This window comes from Ambystoma mexicanum, chromosome 11 (assembly GCF_040938575.1).
Source record: "Ambystoma mexicanum isolate Mex_15411 chromosome 11, UKY_AmexF1_1, whole genome shotgun sequence".
Taxonomy (NCBI): domain Eukaryota; kingdom Metazoa; phylum Chordata; class Amphibia; order Caudata; family Ambystomatidae; genus Ambystoma; species Ambystoma mexicanum.
Window position 1 is genome coordinate 936,713,603 of NC_090934.1, and position 19,342 is coordinate 936,732,944.

The 19,342-nt window shown below is 47.7% G+C and overlaps 1 protein-coding gene across 11 annotated transcripts in view; it reads right to left on the bottom strand.

Annotated features, from left to right (window-relative positions):
- Positions 1-1,277: 1,277 nt before the first annotated feature.
- Positions 1,278-19,342, bottom strand: part of LOC138503946 (ras association domain-containing protein 8-like) — a 453,289-nt gene continuing 435,224 nt past the window's right edge. For 9 of the 11 annotated variants that reach the window (XM_069624064.1, XM_069624060.1, XM_069624061.1 and 6 more), the window contains 3 exons: positions 10,326-10,494; positions 6,777-6,884; positions 1,278-2,750 (listed from right to left, as the gene is read on the bottom strand). In XM_069624064.1, the coding sequence (XP_069480165.1) occupies positions 2,719-2,750; positions 6,777-6,884; positions 10,326-10,494 (309 nt within the window). In that variant the 3' untranslated portion in view covers positions 1,278-2,718. The remainder of the gene's footprint in view (positions 2,751-6,776; positions 6,885-10,325; positions 10,495-19,342) is intronic. The other 2 variants (XM_069624067.1, XM_069624068.1) reach the window with 1 other exon arrangement.

The following is a 19,342-nucleotide window of genomic DNA, read 5'->3' on the forward strand; positions in this document are numbered from 1 at the left end:
AACTTTTGCAGATGAGTAACTATTAATGAACCAGATAAAGGAAGGTCTTGGCTGCTATGGGATTGTGGACGAGCCGAGTTCGACTGAACATCAATATTTGGAAGGGTGGGTGGGTGGGCGCTGGATTCATGCTTTTCTTCACGTCAGATAACGTGGGTAAAAACTGACAAAGTCTGTGGTGATGGATCCCAATGCTTCCACCACAATAAGCGTCTTACATCTTTTACTGCAATCTGATAATGTACTTTTCAGCTGCTTTTACATTCTACAAAATGATTGATCAACTGCTGGTGGTGATGATGTAGTTATGCAAGAGAGTCCACTCTATAGTTTCCCGCATATGCTTTTGTGGTCATCCAGTCATTCTCTTCATCTTTATATACTGTACTGGGGCTGTGGTCGAGGTTTTTCACTGACCCCGTCTACAGGAGTAGTATTAAACACCAGCCCACTCTCCTCTAACGGATTCTGGACTACCAGAGAAATGGTATTTCAATTAAAGGTTTTTAGGTGGTATTTCCGATACTGTGGTAATCCAGCCCACATTGGGTCACTAAGTACATATTGCTTCCTTAACCCCTTAAGTACTGGTGCGGTCAACGTTTACAAAGATTTCCTATGTAAATGAGAACGAAAACTCTAGGCCGCAGCACTTCTTTTCATTGGTCTTTTGTTTCGGCTGCAGCTGCTGCCGAAATAGCCAAACATGGGCTGAGATGGGATCAAAAAGTGTGATCTGCACTGTTTTGAGATTAATAAATTACATTTCTTCATCGAAATCCTAACTTGAGGCTGTATGGCTCCTTCTGAATTTTTTATTGGTCTAATGCAAGGATGTGTATCCTGAAGCCCTCTAGATATTTATACTGGGATTCCCATGATCCTTCAATATTGATTATGCTGGCTGGGAGGATGTTAGTTGTAGTCCAAAACATCTGGAGAGTCAAAGTTGCAGACCCCGGATCTATTGAAAATGTGTGGGGGTCGATGATGCAAGAATCCATTTTTTTGCTTCGAGGGCCCATGGTGCCAGTATGCAAGAGCCTTTCGGGTCTCTGAAGTGGATGCAGGCTTTAATGGAAGGAGTTTACGTCCAACTATTGGTCTTGCTAATGAATTATCTTTCGGTATTGGTTGTCTTTGTAGATTAATCTTAAGGAATCAACATTTTTTTCATGACTGACCCAGACAGCGGAAAAACAAAGATGGTGCTAATGTAAAGTGCATTGTGGGATACTTATCCACATCATACCAGTGTCGCAATACAGAGAAGTCCATGCCGTTCCTTTTTTTTTTATTCAGAAAAAAAGCGACAGTTACAGGCCAAAATCATAGATGGCGACATATGGGAAGAAATGAAATCTACAACAAATTCATGATGTAAAACACTGGACATAGTAGCATACAACTGTACATAGAAGATGTTGACAGAAGTGGGCATAAAAAAAATAAACTTGTGTTGTGAAACTGATGGAAAGTAAGATAGAAAAAAAGGACAGCACATTACATTGAATGGTAGACGGTAGCAGTCATTAAGTTCTGATCAGTGTGCGATAACAGATTAGTTGTGCATATCCTCGAAACCAAGCAGGCGTGAGATGCAGACAAAGCAGAGGGATGACAAAGGGAAACAACAAAATGGACCAGAGAAAGGGAAGGAAAAAAAGTGGGAAAATTATCACCTGACAGTCAAAGAAGGACTTAAGAGAAAAGGGGAAATGCAATACGAGGAAAAACAGACCGGACGGGAGAAAGAAGAGCGAGTTAAACAGTATATTCAGAGAAGGAAAAGGGAGCTGCGGCGTGGGAGGCAAATGCGAGAAACTGAAGGTGAATTGGGAGTAAGGGAAATAGCGAGATAAATGCACGTAAAGAGAAGGAGCTTGGAGGTGCATGGGGAGAGGAGAGTTCATGTGAGGTGTGTACATGTATTACAAACATGGATGTATTACAGCACGTTCGGTTTTAATACTGCAGCAGTCCTACTTCATTATCTTCATCTACTGAAAACGGTTTCCCTGAAGATCGAGCACCTCAAAAAGGACTTCAAGGCACAGTGCACCATTCCAGCCATCGACTGAGGTTTTCAGACTTCCTAATTCATTCAAGTTCTGACCAAATGCGTCGAGTCTGCCCTCACCCCACCCAAAATCTGCCCACAGCAATATGCGTCTGGGCATACATCATAAAGTGGTCATCGGAGACCCGGTTCTGGTCTTCAACCCAGTTATCAAAGCCAATCTTGGCACAGCCACATGGTCTGGGGCCCTGGTGCTGGACTGCGCACTGGGCCCATGACTCCAACTCCAAACGGGACTTCATCCCTCCCATTGTTACACACTTGAATCTGAAGGTGTCAATTGACGGGCTGCGTGCTTGAAACGTCCATTACCGTCACGGTCTTAACTGTGGTCTGCCTGCAGCGGAAGCATAGAGGCGCCACTGATAGTCCACAATCTGCCTGGCCAGACCATGCGGACCAGCCGCATGCCACCAAACAGGAAGCATCCCTTCTACAGAATCTACTTCTCCTGAAGCGATTCCTTGGATTCACATACTTGATGAACAGGAGCAATGTTGCCGTGTGAAAAATGGATACCACTCTGGCATCCATTTTTTTAAGTAGTAAAAACCAGGTAATAAAATATGTGGAATAAAAAAAATCTTTATTTCATATAATTAAAACGTACAGGCAGTCCTTCATTTGTTGGTCCTTTTTTACCTCCAGGGGCTCTGACTTGAAGATATGACTGCAAAACATACAATAAAAATTATCTAAATAACCCCCCTGCAATAACAGTTAAGAGTTCAAAGACAGATATGGGTAAAAAGCATACATCTGAACCATACAAAGCAGGTATAAAAGTAGAAAAATACATTTTGATCTTTAACAAAAGGAAAAGGTGGAGACACACAGGCCATAGGTATGCAAAGGTTACGTGGATGCCAAATGGCCTAGAGGGACACAGATTTAATAGGCGGATTACTTTAAAACGCAGGTGGGATGGGGGTACATTCAGTCACAATGCAGACTTGTGTGGCCGGCATCTATCTGACTGACTGCCCTGTTTCACCTGCATTTCAGAGGCATCAGCCACACCCCATGGCAGACATGCCAAGTGAAAGGGCAAGCACGAGCAGACGCGAGTAGAATTGGTTTCAGAGCCATCCTCCAGAGACGAGCAGGAAATATAGAGTTTAAGTTACATCCATGACATAACAGGTAAAAGCAAGCGACAGGTCATAAAGAAAGACAACAGACCCCAAAGAAAATCAGCTTGTTCATGTGGGGCTAAATAGAGTGGGGACGGGTAGGATGAGCAGGGGCCTGGGGGGGGGGGGTCGCAGTGTATACTTCCCCATCAGGTTTCCTATTGAGCATGTAAAAACCCTCCCTCCCACCACCACTGTGGGGCACAATGCGTCCATATGGAATCCGCGAACGGAACATGGAGTCCTGCATTTCCAGGTCCCTTGGCTTTTGCAAAAGCTTAGAATAAAACAAAATATGCACAAATGCCGAGCATCGTGAAAGGGCAGAGTTAGGTGAGACAACCAATTCGGCTTGTGAGAAAATCCTTTTAAACATAAAAAGTGCCCTTTGAACCCTATTAATACTGATTTTCAACCGTGTAGGCTGTCTGAAAGTGGGCTAAAAATGAAAACTAACGCAGGGGTGTTTAAAACCACCTTTGTCTTAAATATGAGCGAGAGGCCAACAGGCAAATACAATCCCTGAGTAATGAAGCTTCTCCCTTAAGAGTGAGCACAGACACCATACTGTGTGTGCCAATGAATCTGGCAGCAATTCACCTGTTCCACCGTTCCACCACCTGCGCCCCGTTCCTCCAGCTGCATCGGTATACGCACCTCTATATATTTCAGTCCGCACTAGCTGCCTAGCATTGCTTTCAAAACCTTAGAGCCGGTCACCCGGTTCCGTCTCCTCTGGCACATGCAATTTCCTGCCCCGTGACGTGAACCTCAAGGGGGCGCCGATGAGAACAGGGTGACTTCTGAGGCTCATTTTACTTTAGCCACCAGCACAGGAATAGAATTATGTAGCTAAATCTATTATAAATGTGGTCATCTGTACAGGAAATATTTACAATATGCTATCAGTCAGAAGAGCATCTTCCAGTCATCACCAAGAAGGGAATGACACCAATGGGTGCGCGTGCGTTTAATGGGAAAAGCACAGGTGTCCTCCAATCAGAGGATGACAAAGGGCTATTCTTGAAAGGAACTCCAGCTTCTGAAACTAACAAATTAAAAGCACTCTGTGCAACCCCAACGGTCGGTCCGAAGCTCAAAACGTGTTACTCTAGAACAGTCTCTTGAGCAGTTGGTGCTGGAGTGCTTTTCCCTTTTGGCCCCCAGATCTAGATAAATGCTGGTTTAAGTACAACCCTTCTAACCGATCCAAACTCTATTCAGTCTCAAAATGTTTTTCTTTAAATTATAAGCATGTACTTTGCTTGTTGGCATAAAGGCATTCCAAGAGGTTGACTGGGACACCGATCTTGCCGATTAACGTTTTTTTAATGAGTGAACGCGGAAAGATTGGCTACGTATATTTTCACAGAAAACATAGCCCTGATCAGATGTGTGTCTTTAGGGACTGGGTCCGATGTACTTTCTATACACATTTCGCTGGACGATCAATGTTTGAAAACATTTGGGAAGCCTGTTTTTTATTTTTTTTTTTTATTAGGTGCAAACTGAACCACTTACAAACCAGTTCTGCTTTCGCGCCTATGAGCTACTCCCAAGAAAATATATCAAGAAACGCGTGAGACGTTTCGCACCACCGACTGAAATTTGCATCTTATACCCTAAACTCTGCACTTGGCCATTACAAGCACATAGTTCATCGATCACTAACTGGTCTCCATTAATTGGTCCATGAATTAGTCTTGGCTTGTTATATCAGACTCTATGCACTGATCGCTCTGCACAATGACTCTATGCACTGATCGCTCTGCACAATGACTCTATGCACTGATCGCTCTGCACAATGGGTCTTTAGACCCACCAAGAAACAGTAAAGCATTTTAACTTCGTAAAACGCATTACCCTGCTGCTCAAATTCAAATGCAGAGGGCACTAAAGGGAAGCAGAAGATGCAGAGACATCTAAATTAGCCCATATCGTGAGGCTAGTGCAACTAAAAATGTGTGTGGCTGGTACAGGAAGACCCTCTGCCTTTCCTGAATCATAGATCAAAGAGCTGGAGAAAGAGGAAAACCAAGCTAGCCTATAAACATCTGCCCAATGGCCGATAACTTTCAAACGGCACTTTTTATTTATGAAAATGCATCTTCGAACACCTCTACAATAGGGAAACTGACTTGCACTCAGTTACGTTCTGTAAACATCTCCTAACCCTGCCCCTCTACAAAGGGGATCGGGGGGGCAGGATTTCACATGTATATAATACATATCATAACCTCCCAGCACTAATACATTCAGTGTAGAGCCGGAGTGTGGGTTTGTGTTTTCCATAGACGGGTGGGATATAGGAGCTGGAGGGGCAGGGTCCAGTGGGCTGTGCTGAGGATCTTGGACCTCAGAGCCACCGTTACCTTTGCCTCTTCGTACCACTACTTTGAAATGTGCGATGGGGCGCAATTGGCTATAGCACTTCTCAAAACCCCAACCCTTCATCTCACCAAGTGGTAATACCTCAGGCAGTGTGATATTGTAGTTTTCATGGGAAAGGCTACTGCTACACTCGTGCAATGCAGTCTATTTGGGCCCGCCTAAGTGAGCTATGCATCAACAGCAAATTGTTCAGAACGCTGCGAGCAGATTGGCCCTGCATTTAGGACCCGGATCCCATATTTCACCAGTGCTGCTCAGTGGGATTCTGGCACAAAACAACTATATAGATTATGTCCAGCCTGTGAATCTACAGTAGACTCATGCCCCAGAAGCACACACACTGGGCGGCCTCTAGGAAGTCATGAGCCAGAGCATCCTCTTATTCACACACAATTGTTGTTTGGGCATTGAAGCAGATCCCATTTCTACTTTTCAAAGGGAAACACTAGACATTGGGTGCGACCCCAGCAGCAACTAGGTACCAGCAGTAATGGCGCAGAAGGAGTCCGTGACTGCTAGTAACAGGAGACTTGTGCGCACTGTGTGCAACTGGCAGATGTACACACAGTGGCAGCTCAGACTACAATTCTGCTTTTTAGTGGAGAAGGTCTTCCTGGTGGGCACATTTATATTTTTTGAGATCCCATGTTTTAAGAAAGGGGAACATGTAAGATGGCAGACTACATCCAGACATCAGCCATTCTAAGTTCTGCCACATCGGAAATAATTCCCCCCCACCGTCCCCATGAATCCTTTATGATTAACATGATCTCATACCCCTCCATGTCCCTCAGTTTCCAAACACTGGCTAGGGAGGAGCTGACCTGCTGCTGGGCGAGGTCACACGAGGACAACTGTTCCTCTTATGAAGCCTGGATTTAGTTGTTGGTGACAGGCTCACCGCTTCACTAACACCAATTCATTCCATGCATTGCTGTGTGGTTGAGCGCCTGCTGCAGTCTCTTACTGCAATTTATTGCAGAAATAAATATGCAAGAAGTCTTGAAAAGATAGCGGACAGGAAGAAGCAACAGACAAGTCAAGAGTACAGTCAGCCTCCTCCTCATGCAGGCCAAAGCTGCCACCACCAATAGAGCAAGGATGTTTTCGCAGAGGTGCTTGGCAAGATGGGCATTGCAAGCGCAGGCAATGGCTGGTTCACACATACACACCCTCCGGGTTCAGGCTGGACACCAGTGGGTTCTGAAGGTTCCGCGGATTGCCGAGGAACTGCTTGGCTGTTGGTCGGGGAGGAGAGTCCACGCTAGAATAGTGTGGGCCTGTGGATGAGAAAGACAATTTACAGTTAACGCTAAATTTGACAACACATCTCGATTTGCACAATAAAAGCAAATGGAAGGAGGCATTTTCCCCCACTAAGCTCAAGAAATAACACAAAGGGAGGATGACATTACTGGTCATGAATTCTAACAACTCTCTAGAGCAGGATTCTGCAACCTTGGGCTCTCCAGATGTTTTTGACTACGACTCCCATGATCGTCTTGGGCAGATGTGAGTTTAGTCCAAAACATTTGGAGAGCTAAAAGGTTGCAGACCCTGGGCCAAGCCGTACCAAACCCCCCCACCAATTTGAGGGGGGGGATTATCTCACAGAATCACCCCACTGATCTATCAAGTAAGAGCCCGCTCTAATCCGAGGTATGATCGGGGGTCGGACACGGCAACATTCTCTCGGGCACCAATGCAAAAGTGGCCCAGAGTTGCAAATGGCAATCCATTTCTTTTGTGACAGACTGGTTGAGTAGTACCCAGGGGGGAGAAATTTGTATACAAATGTGGGGCGAATTATGCATTCAAAAGAATATTCAGTAACACTGGTCAAACTACTAGCCCAAGACAAAGTAACTTAAACTGCCCACATGGGCCAAAAAAGTGGCCCACACTAGCATTTTGTGTAGTTGGTTCGCATTGCCCTACTGCCCTATAGGCCAGTCCGAGACTGGGCATAATTCCATATGTAAGTGAGCACCACGTGCGCTTGGCCATCAGAGCTTTGGGAAGAGAAGCTCACATTAATGTATAACCCTGCCAAATACCGGGGTCGTTAAACGCAAATGGCATGACCGCATTTGGAATGATGTGTGGTACCAGAAGGAGGAGGAAAGAATATATTTTTTGTTGTTCAAAAGAAAAGAATAAAATAAACATCTTGCAGCAGGCGCATGGTTACGGAGAAGGGGCTGCTGCTAGGTCTGCTCTAGAGCACAATTGAGCCGCCTTCTCCTTTTACAAAACTCTCCTCTGAGCGCACACATTCTAGTGCCCTCAGCAAACCATACATAAGCATCCAATCCTACTGCAACATGGAAACTCATGCCCCACTGGGATACTGTAGGCAGCTTGTTCTATGGGATCACCCATTTAGACTGCCTGGGATAAAGTCCAAGGGGGACAGGTCTCTCTGCTTTACCAAGGAAGGGGATGCTTTGGGGTTCCATAGTGCTTCAGCTCTGCACACCTCGGATCGAGACTTGGAACGACAAATCCAAACACAATGAGCCCATGCCTTGCCAAGGACCAAAACCACCGACCAAAGAGACACGATCAGGAATCGAGGTTTGCAAATAGAGATTTTGTGGAGGTCAGGACCTGGACACACAGTTGGGATGTTTCAGCATCCCGGGGCAGCGGGGTCACGATGTACACGTCGGAAGGATTAGATGTATAGAAAGTGTGGCTTATAACGCCCGAGCGATTGGTGTCATATCTGCTCATGGAGCATGAAGTTGGCACTGGCTGTTTTTTTTGTTTTACATACTCTATCCTGTTGGAGAAGAATGAGGCTCAGGCGAAAAGGGAAGTGCTAGAGGGTGGCAGCAAACAGTTAACCCTTTAGGCACAGGGTTTACAGCGACACTCATTTCTCCTCCACTCAATTAGGTATCTGAGCCAGACGAACGTACGTCTCGCCACCCGGTTTAAAAGTGTTAAATCCCTCTATCGAGCTACTTCCTCCCACTTTGCTGGAGTTTCGAATTAATACATAAAAATTCTCATTAAAAAACAGTGGCAACACATGACTGTCTGTGCCAATGTTCATGCCCATAGTGTACATGTGTGGCTCCTATTTGGAGGTATACCTCCAGTGATGGCTACTAGGTGGCACTGTGCTTGTGTGGTAGGGTGACCAGACGTCCCGTTTTCCTAGGACAGTCTGGGGAAAATCACTCTGTCCCGGGGTCCTGGGAATTTTTTCATTTTCCAAACCGTGTCTGGAGATTGGAAGGCTGGCTGGCTACAGTCCCAGATTTCGAAATCCCGAAATTGGGTCCTGGCGTGACTCTTTCTGCCCGGAAATGGGAGTGTGAATGCTTTTCACGCTCCCATTGCCTCCCCCTTCCCCTCCCTGGCGCTCTCCGCCAATGAGAGGAGGGCGCCTGTGAGCACACCACCACCCCGCAACAGGCCGGCAACATAGCAGTAGGACTGCAATTTTGATTATAGTCCTACTTCTATGTCCATGGCTCTCTTTTTTTTTTATCTGGTCACCCTAACATGTGGCTTTTTAGCTGAAATATCCTATTATACTGTAACTTGATGACCGGAAGAAAAATGCTTCAAAAACTGTGCATGCCCGCATCTTGTCCACACAAGACACTTGCCCTGCACAGTCGCCCCTGCAGAAAGCCAGTGGTGTGCTAGAAAATGGAAGACTTCCAGGCAAACTGGCGTCTCTCAAAGACAAGTAGGAGTGGAACAGAGTGAGTAACGCCAATGGTCCATTGGACGGACCCTATCCCACACCTTGTGCCAGGTTGGAGAACCTGGCAACTTCCTTATAGGCTAGGCCTCCTGCACTGGGAGCAACTATGCTTGGTCTTCTCTTGACGAAGTGCACGTCCATCAGTCTGCATCATGTTGATTCTACGGCTATCCAGGTGCTTAGAAATGCAGCTAATCCAAAGTGCATTCTGGGAGGCTGCGATCAGTGTCACCACCCAAAGATGTCCACGTAACCCCCGAAGAGAAGTGGTAAAAGCTAGAGAGGGCTACCACAAAGCAGGCTACCGAGCAACTGGACCAAGACGAACTTAAATGTCGATTAATCTTGGCCTTTGAATTGTGTACTTTGTTTCACTAAGTTATCTCTCTGAGGCCAATCAATACCAACACTACCTCCACTCCGTGTCCCTAGACTGGTCCCCATCCACCTACTGACCTTTTCTGTGGGCCAACACGAGTAACACAAAGTCACACACTCACTCTAGAAGAAGCGAGTACAGACAGTGGTACACACGAACGGCACATGGTTCCGATTTGGCCATGCTAAAACACATACATGTACATGAGCATCAAGAGGATTAGGAATAATAGGTTTACTTATGACTGAGTAACTACCAAAAAGACAACAGCCCTTTGCTAAATAAAGTGAATGCTTTCCACATCCCAAGAAAGGAAACACGGCAGCCATGCTCCGGCCCACACCCTGGCGACATGTTATAAGCATTAGCTTTCAGACATTCACCGCCTCATCCCCACGCTACAGCCAGTGCAAGGTACACTGGAAGCAGGCAGAGTGGGGGGGACGAGATGGCAGTTCCCATCTCACCAACCTGAACCAGAAATGGTCACTGCAGGGATGAAGCCGCTTTACAGATTGCCCGGAATGACAGTAAAAGAGGTGGGCTGCAGGAATGCAAAGGGTGAGAGAGAAGAAAGATTCCTTCAGCTGCATAGCACGCGCTGCGCTGCGGTCTAACCTCCGTTCCTCTGGTGGATCGGCAGCTGGTGGTCTGAGTGCTCTAGGTTGAGTTCCTCTTCGGTTCTGGACTGAAGAGCGGTCACTGTGGTCCCGGTCTGTAGAATGAACTGCTGGAGGTTGCACTGCCTTAGGTCCTTATTCAAGTCTTCCAGCTCCCGATTCTTTGCCTGGAAAAGACATGGACCTGATAAAGCTCCCAAGTAGGCCTTTGGTATGATAAGCAAATCAACAACCAGCAGTGCACACTACAGACAGAACACACACCAAACTTACAATGTGGGGGGCGGGGTCAGGAGAGTGCACTATGTTTCTTAAAAGCAAATACAGCTTCCAAAATGCAGATAAGGAATACCTACATGTGGGCTGCCAGCATCTTTTGTGGAGAAGACAGTTTTACCGCAAGCCACGCCCGCAATAGGTTGCTGGTATTGTCTACTGGAGGAGGATGCCAGTGGTCCGCTGACTCCGGCTCTGGGGTCAATAAAATGTGTAGGAAGGGCAGTTTGGAAGCTCAAAGCCTCTTGCTGGATGTGGTGCATCGCTGGCTGCAGAGATGCCCTTTCTGTCTAAGCCGTGCAAGACTGCCAGATGGTAAAGCTCCCGCCCATATTGGTAATCCTGAACAAATGCCACACGCGGTCAGCATGTGCATACACGATATGGCCCTAAAATACCACAAGACTATGCTCACAGAGCCATTTCAAAGAGGGCTATGAGCACAGGGCAATTTCCCTCCAGAGCGCGCAGTACTGGAGAGGAGGGAGGAGCCACAACAGTCTGACCAATGTTTCATTAGCCAATGCTCACACGCAGAGCTCGGACCAGCTTCCAGTTTGCCTCGAGCTGTGTACACTGAACAAACCTTTGGCATTCTCTCCTCTCGAGTTGGACGCTTATAATGCCCTTGCCAACTCCACAGTGAGCATGGTATTCAGGGGCAGTCTATTGTATCGTCATCGCATTCACAGTGGGCACGTGCAGACTCACAAGCAGGGTGGTCGATGGAATGTCCTTCCCGCTCTGGAACCTGGCAGTCTTGCACAGAGGACCTCATCACCACCTTGATTGTTGCGGCACTTGACTGGTCTCAACACACAGTATCTTACTCCTCACCTCGTGGCCACTGGTAACTCTCATCCTATAACTATATTCTTAAGTGGGTCTTTTAAAACTGTGGGAAAAAGCAGGACTCCATATATAGGGCATCATTATCTAGCTCAGGAGTCGGCAACTTGGGCTCCCCAGATGTTTGGACTACAACTTCCAGGAGGCCCATCTCGCAGAGTCAACGGTGAGGATTCACGGAAACTCTAGCCCAACACATCTGGGGAGCAGCACGTTCTAGACCCCTGATCTAGGCATTCCCCAAGGAGGGCACTGGCAGACCAGCAGAATAACAGACTGTTAATGGCAGAGGCTGCACATTGCCAAAGCGCAGAAGACTAGAATAAACTGCGTTCCTGCAAGCTTGCATAGAGAAGTGGATCGAGGGATCACAAGTTCCATTCTGAAGCACTAGCAGGATTCACAAGTACCAGGGTATGACAGTAAGGGACCTGTAGAGACCAAGATACGGTCACCTCATCCACTATGTACGATTGAGGATAGGAAACCCTGTGGAGGGGCGCCAGCGATGCCTAAGGAGAAGTCCAGGGAAATCTTTCTCACCCAAGCGGAAGCCTTCCAGAGCGAACTGTGGAGAAAACCAAGTTAATGTTCAGGGATGCAAGCCCCCAACCCGGAAAAACAACCCATGTGGAGGCCTGCCAGTGGTCAGTCCGCTGAGAACCAATACAATGGGCCTCATTACGACCCAGGCGCTAATGGGTTAACGGCGCCGTAAAAGGCTGCGGCGCCGTTAACCTATTGGTGCCTAATTACGAGGTCCCTTTGCGGGACCGACCTTAACGGCTGGTTTTAATTTGCAGCACCGTACTTGGCGCCTTCCCCATTCCCATTGAGCCCTATGGGGCAAAAATGGGAATGGGGAAGGGCCATGGCGGCACGGGGAATTACCGCCCCGCCAACCTCAGAATGGGGTGGTAATTCCCCATTCCGCCATGGCGGACACCGGCATGGACCATGGTGCTAACAGCACCATGGTCCTCCGCCTGGGTCGTAATGAGGCCCCATATCTGATGTTGAGGCCAGCCAGTGTCTTCAGAAAGACCGAGATGAGAACTTCCCCAAGTGGAGAGTGGCCAGTCTGGACTGGAAAGATGGCAAATATCACAGCACCAGGAAATACGAGCCCATGTCTACAGTGAAGAAGACCAGCATGGGCGACTGCCAGTGCCCACCAGAGGCAAACAAGGTCAAACATAAGGAGCAGTGCCAGCTCCAACATGGTGGCAATTGCCCCTCCCTGTGTGATGGCACGTGTCTAGTGTGAATGAGAGAGTGTTGTCGGCTAGGACTACCGGTGCCCACTATGTAGCGGAAAAAGATATCACCAAAGTCCCCCTGGGGTCGAGGCGAAGAGAGGCTGTGTAATGCTTATGCCGTGAACACTCCTCCATCCAAACAGCAAGTCAGTCTGTCCTCTACATACAAATATCCACTACTAAAACAGTGGTCAGTGCGACCCTCGTAATTATGGGTCCTGCCAACCATTGCTTTCGAGAACATGGTCCTCTGCTTTTTATTCACATGGCCGCTTTGAGCGTTTCAAAAATATGCTGCCTCCAAAAGATAGCATTGAAGCTTTAAAAAGTTCTCAGTTTGTTAGGAAGTTTGTGAACTCCTGGACAAGGAGTGTTTGGCAATGCGTTGCCCTACTTGCTACTAGTGTGTGTGCCATCTCACCATGACCACAAGCTCTCGACAATAAACTAAGCAGAATCAGTGGGTATTTCACAAATAAAGCACTCGGTTTGTGGGACGACCCATACGGTGCTGACCCTAACTGTGCTGATGGCGACACAGCTATGTGCATACGGAACTGGACAGAGGACCTCTACAGGAAATCTGCCCATTAAGTGTCTCAGGACTGCGCCCATGGGAGCACCTGGATATTTTTCAGTTCCCTTGCTAACTTCCATTTTGAAGTTCCAGTCGCACCCCCTGCAAGGCCCAGTTGCCTCTGGTCCAATGGTTACGTAAAGGCACAATCTTCAGCAGCGCCCCTTGCTTCGTGAACAGGAATAAGCAGCGCCATAGGAGGTGAACTTCAGATATAGGGTCCGGAGTGTGGGCACTTAGAGCCATCAGTTTTGTTGGAAAACCGCCAATGTAGGTTGTTCTTTATAACGACCACATGAGGGCACCAGACTCCACAGAAAATAGTAGGTTGGAGAAGAAAAAAAAAATAGCAACGTAGCACGTAAAACGAGGCAACAACCAGAAGCAAGAAACAGACCGGTAGCGACTAACATGGAACACAGACTGTAAACAGTGCTCCATTTGCTTTGTAAACTCAGCCCCACAAGGCAGTCTGCGGAGGTTTTACTATGTTCTCAGTCCAGCTAGACACAGAAGAGGTAAACGCTGCACGGTTTGTGTTGCGACATGCTAGTAGCATTGCACTATTTGTGTGCTGCCTGTATCATGTGCTAGGCTCAGGTAGAAATTGTAGGGGTGTCAGAATTACATCAACAGTATACGTTTTAAGGATTACAATTATATTAGTAAATCTTGTTACAGACAAGGAGATTCAATGCACTCTCATAAAAAGTTTGGCCGCTGCAAGCAATAAAATCCGACCAACTTAAGTTTCCTTAGTTCGACCACTTCAATACACCTTCTACCCACTCGCAGGTGTGTTTAAGGCATTTTAATGTGTGCCGGTGAGATAGCTGAGCAGGTTCAGCGCTCGCTGCTGCTTTGTGTGTGGGTGCAGGGTTGAATCCCGGCAAGGCCAACTCAGCCTTCCGAGGTCGATAAAGGATTCCCAACTTCAGTTGGTTGCTTTTGTATGCATATATGTTATGTTAAGTTATTTGGCATGCATATAGCACTCTATATATCATTGCTATGACCTCAAAGCTCCTGTGGGTTGAACGCCTTCGGGGACAGCAGTCCAGGTCAGTTGAGAGAGTAGGGCATCAAAGAGTGCTTGGGTGCATTTGTTCTATGTAGAGCGATTAGGCACATTTAAATAAGACATCATTATTGCGAGGTCAAAAAAAAATATCAACAAATGTCAACCTACTACAGAAAATGTATGGCAAGACCTTTTCATATTTTACACCCCAAAGGGGCTCTTGGTAACACGTGCTTAAGAGTAGAGAGATGCACACTGCAGTAACAATAACAGAGATCAAGTGCGAGAATGAACACTAACACAGCCTACTCTAACCTTGGGTTTACAGTGTGCACGCAGTAGTACACTTGAGCAATAAACCCCAATGTGCGGGGGCTTTACCTGGCCAGTAGTGCTTTAACGTGAGACCGGGCATTAACTGCCCAAGTACAGTCCCCCCCGTCTGGAGGGTTTATTGCCGTTAGCATCCCAACATGTTATACCAGGATGCTAAAAGTTATTTTACAAGTTGAAAAATGCATGTTTGCTGTTTCTCAGCTTGAAAAAAAAAAAAAAAAAAAAAAAAAAAAAAAAAAGGACAAAAAGATGGCCGCCATGGAATAGGGAGAAGTGAACTACACTTAGTCCATTCTCGTTTTTTACGATAGCCATTGCTGTGATGGGGATGTGGCACGAACAGTGTTACAGGTGTCAACAAGAAATACAGGTGGGGTTGAGGAATGTGGAAATTGGGGGTGGGGCTAGCTCGGGAAAGGGAGCACACGGGGCACACTTTCCTCAACCCCGCCATGAAAGATGGTGGCCTCCTGCTTCTGAAGAGGCTGTGAGCGGGGGCTTCACCATGAGATAAAGACCCTGTTCCGAGCCTCCTGATTGGCTGGGAGGCTGCCGCTCTGTCCCCACCGGGTGCTAATACACAATACGAATAGCCAAGTCTCAGACTGTAAACACACTGTGCAAAGTATACAATACACTTACCAGACATACAAGGTGTTGTACAGCGCTTCATGCGGATTACTTCAATTTCTAAGCATTCTTATAGTAACTAGTATCTCATTTAATGTTACTCAATTCATCACACAGGGAAGGGATGCCGAGCTGGCCTTGCTGGGATTCAAACTCCCAAGGGCAGAATTCTGAGCTTTCCTGCCATAGCGAATAGTGCAAACTCTGCACAACTGGTACGATGTCCTTTGTTTAGGTAGACAAACAGCCAGGCTATCCAATGTCCACTGTGTGTGCCCGGTGCTCAGTGGAGTCAGACACACTGACGGTAAACAGTGCCTTAGTGACTCTGCGTTGAGGGTGGATAGCCTAAGTTCTAGACAAGAAGAAAGAGGACTTTGTCGACCGTGGCGTAGTGCCCATTAGAACTTCCTGTGGGGTAATTCTTCCCTCCCTGCCAGACCCCATCCCATTACCTTTGCAACGTTTATGAAGGAGCCCACACACCCTCCAGCCAGATTTAAAATGGAGTAACAGCACCATGGTGACCTTCAGAAGAGACGTCTGTGTGCACCATCTGACTAAGCGTGTAGAAATCTGAGGCTGCTCCGGGTAATGGACTGCAGCTGCGCTCCGTTTGCTCAACAAGGAGCTGGCGATTGGCCACAAGACACCTGCCGGGAACGGATTTCGTTTTCCATTGCCGGTAGTGGTGTACCGGCATACTAGGAAATTCCCTCTCAAGCCAGTGCCCCTGAAAGGGCAGCAGCGTTAAGGGTCCGTCGGTTATACACTAGTCCAGATGGACTACACTGCCTCAGTGTGGTCAACCTTTCAGAACAAATAAGCAGTGATCAGGTACTACAGTCGTGGACTAGGCAGTAAGCTCACCCTCACAAATGCAGGGCGCCTGTTCTTGGAGCAGGGGCCTGCAACATGTGGCTCCCCAGATGTTTTGGACTAGGATTACTATGAGCCCCCAACACCACCTACGCTTGTTACGGGGCACGTACCTGGTCAGTGATGTCAAATGAGGAATACGGAAGCCTCTACTGAAACACGACGAAACCTGAAGATTGATAACGGAGGCTCGTGAACCAGAGTGACCACCAAGGGAAAGCCTCTGGGGAATAAACCTGCCTGATCCGTGAGGCAGAGTAAGGCACCAGCGAGCAGGAACCAGGGGCTGTGATGCTTGTTAATAGGCAGATCCAGGAGTTGGGACAAGGAGAAGGAAGGAGGAATACAGAGAAGGGAGAAGCAGGGGAAAATAGGAGATGCGGAAGGGTTCATGATGGATGCTAGAGCGTCGGCACAGGAAGACTGACCGGAGCATTGCGACGCAGCTTCTGCGAGATCCCTTGAAGTACCGGAGTCTCTGGGGCTCCGTGACTGCTTGGTTGGGGACGACAAGTAACTGTCACGAGCCTGAGAGGAACAGGTTACCTCCAGCACCAACGTTATCATAGCAACCACGGTTGCTAGGAGTTTGACAGTAAGGCTCATCGTTGTGGTAGAACATGAAGTGTAACCTGGAGAAACCTTACCTAGGAAGGGAAATTACTCTGCGCTTCGAAGCGCAAAAAGGCATGGAGCGAAAGGCAACAACTACAAGCCAACTTTTCCTGTCCTGGTTAGTATTCCTCTCTTAATGCCCAGCTCCTGAGCCAAGCCTTCCTTCCATAATTGTGCCAAATTAAGAGTCATCTTACTAAAGGACCATTTTATACAGCGCACCACAAACTGTGTGATGCCCTTATGTGCCAAGCATGAGCACATCCACGTGGTTGGCTTTCTCGATGGAATGCAGAGGACATGACCATTCATGTCCTTGCCCCCCTCATTCACCTACTCATTCAGCATTCTAGTGGAAATTCATCTAGCATGTAAACAGGTTTCACCCCCTGAGGGATTCGACCATCTGCATGGGGAATGTGCGCTCCCCAAGGCATTTTTTAAATGATTTTTAGGAAATAGAATGATGTTAGATCAACCTCCTAAAATATGTGGGGCTAATACGCACACATTTTGTAATGCTTGCCGCATAACAAACACATAGTCCAGTGTACTCTTGGGGACACAGCCTACAGGTGCAGTCCTCCCCGTCACATTTATATGACGGGTAACAGCAAGGGGAGCACGAAACCATCCAGAGAACGGCAACACCCTCCTCCTGCCATGTCAAGCCTAATTAAATATCAATGGCTCCATGGATCCGCCCTGTTCTATTGTCCTAGTTCTGTGTGGTGGCGGCACATACTGAGGAGTTAATTGAAGCAGGCCTGCAAATAGGCCTTGTCACAGAACTTAACAATGGGCAGGAAAACGAATACCTCGTGGATATGCAACGTGTCAACTTGAAGGGAGTTCCCACCCCTCTGTATGAAGGACAGTGAATGGTATGTCTGGTTCACTATTTACCGTAGGCAACTCCTGCATAGCAGACCCCTTTCAGAGGGAGAAGTATGTGATTTAAGGGAGACAAAGTCTGTTCTCGTCACAAACTTCAAGGGAGACCTGCACCATGATCAAGAGTCACAGAGGGCTCAGTTAACCAGAGAGACACTTTGATCTACAACAGACATGGAGATCGGTGGGATTTAGGAGTACATGGTGTCACCCCTTACCTTTCCGGTTGCAAAGCACTCTGGCCCTGACCTCACGCATAACAGAAGATTATTGGTGGGGACCCTGCATTGGTTCCTTGAGGTAGGCTTAGCCTGCACCAATCACTGCGGCCCATTTGGCTTTAAAAGAGGGCTGAGCTCCTCACTTAGCTGATCATCTGACTACTACAAAAGGAGTAAGAAGGACTCATTTGGACCCTGGCTGAAGGTACAGTCTGCCTTACATCTTCCACCAGTGAAAGAAAGCCAGGATTTCCAAGAGGGAAGCAAGAACCCTCCCCTAAACATCTCACAGGGAACAGAGGGAGATACCAGACTCAGAGGACCCCGTCCAGCAGCTCCAGAACTGGTACCCAGCCAGCACACAGCATGCCCTGCTAGGTTCTGCCATCAAGCTTCCTAGGTGTGAAGTGCCAGAGAGTCTCTGAACAAAAGACAAGGCTGTTGCCTGCAAGCACTCTCCTCAGCTTTGGGCCGTCTGCCTTGAAAGGATGCCACGAGCCCTGCGAAGAAGCTAGGAGGAGTGCCACACAAGCATCAACCAGTGTCCATCTTTTAAAAGACATTTTTGAGGCAGTCAAGCCCTCGAACCGTGACCGGTTGCACCACTCACTGTTGTCAAGCTGCAGTCACTAAAGCTGTACGAGACGCCTCGACCAGCGTCCCAGATCCGCCAACCAGCACAGAGACAATGAATCTTGACACAGAGCCACCGTATAGGCCGGCCTGCAGCCGTCCGCCCAGCCTCGCTTGCAGAACTGCCTGCCGCCTGATACCTGCAGCTGTCTCCTGTCTTGAAGGCCTCTGCGTTTGCTTACACCTGCAAATTGATCTCAGCCTGCCGCCCTTTCCTCACGGCCCAGAACTGCATCACCCTGGCCAGGACCCTGGTCATGTCCAAATTGGACTACTGCAATTCATTGTACCAGGGCACCAACCAGGGTAATCTTAATAAACTCCAGACAACCCAAAATAATGCCATTAGAGCAGCCCTCAACATCCCCCGATCCTCCCACATTTCAGAAACCAGGAAGAACCTCAACTGGCTTTCAGTCGCCCAAAGGATCTCCCTGAAAGCACTGGCCCTCACCTACAAATGCGTAAACCACCAGGCTCCCTCATACCTAGCCTCGCGCTTCACTCAATACACACCCGCACGAGCACTCAGATCTGCACATAACCAAGGTCTTTCGATCCCTAGATTCAAGCTTCAATCTGCTGGTGGCGCCAGCTTCCCTGTCTTGGCAGCAAAGCTTTGGAACACTGTACCACTCCTGATCAGAACCCTACCTTCTTTCAACCAATTCAAACACAAAGCCAAGCTTTGGTTAGCTACTTCCTACTAACAACTGCTCCTCTTTACTGAACGGGCCACCTGGGACCCTTCTTGCACTGATGATCGATGCCTGATTTGTAACGTCTACTTGTTTCATTTTGTCGGGATTATTGTGACGATATGTA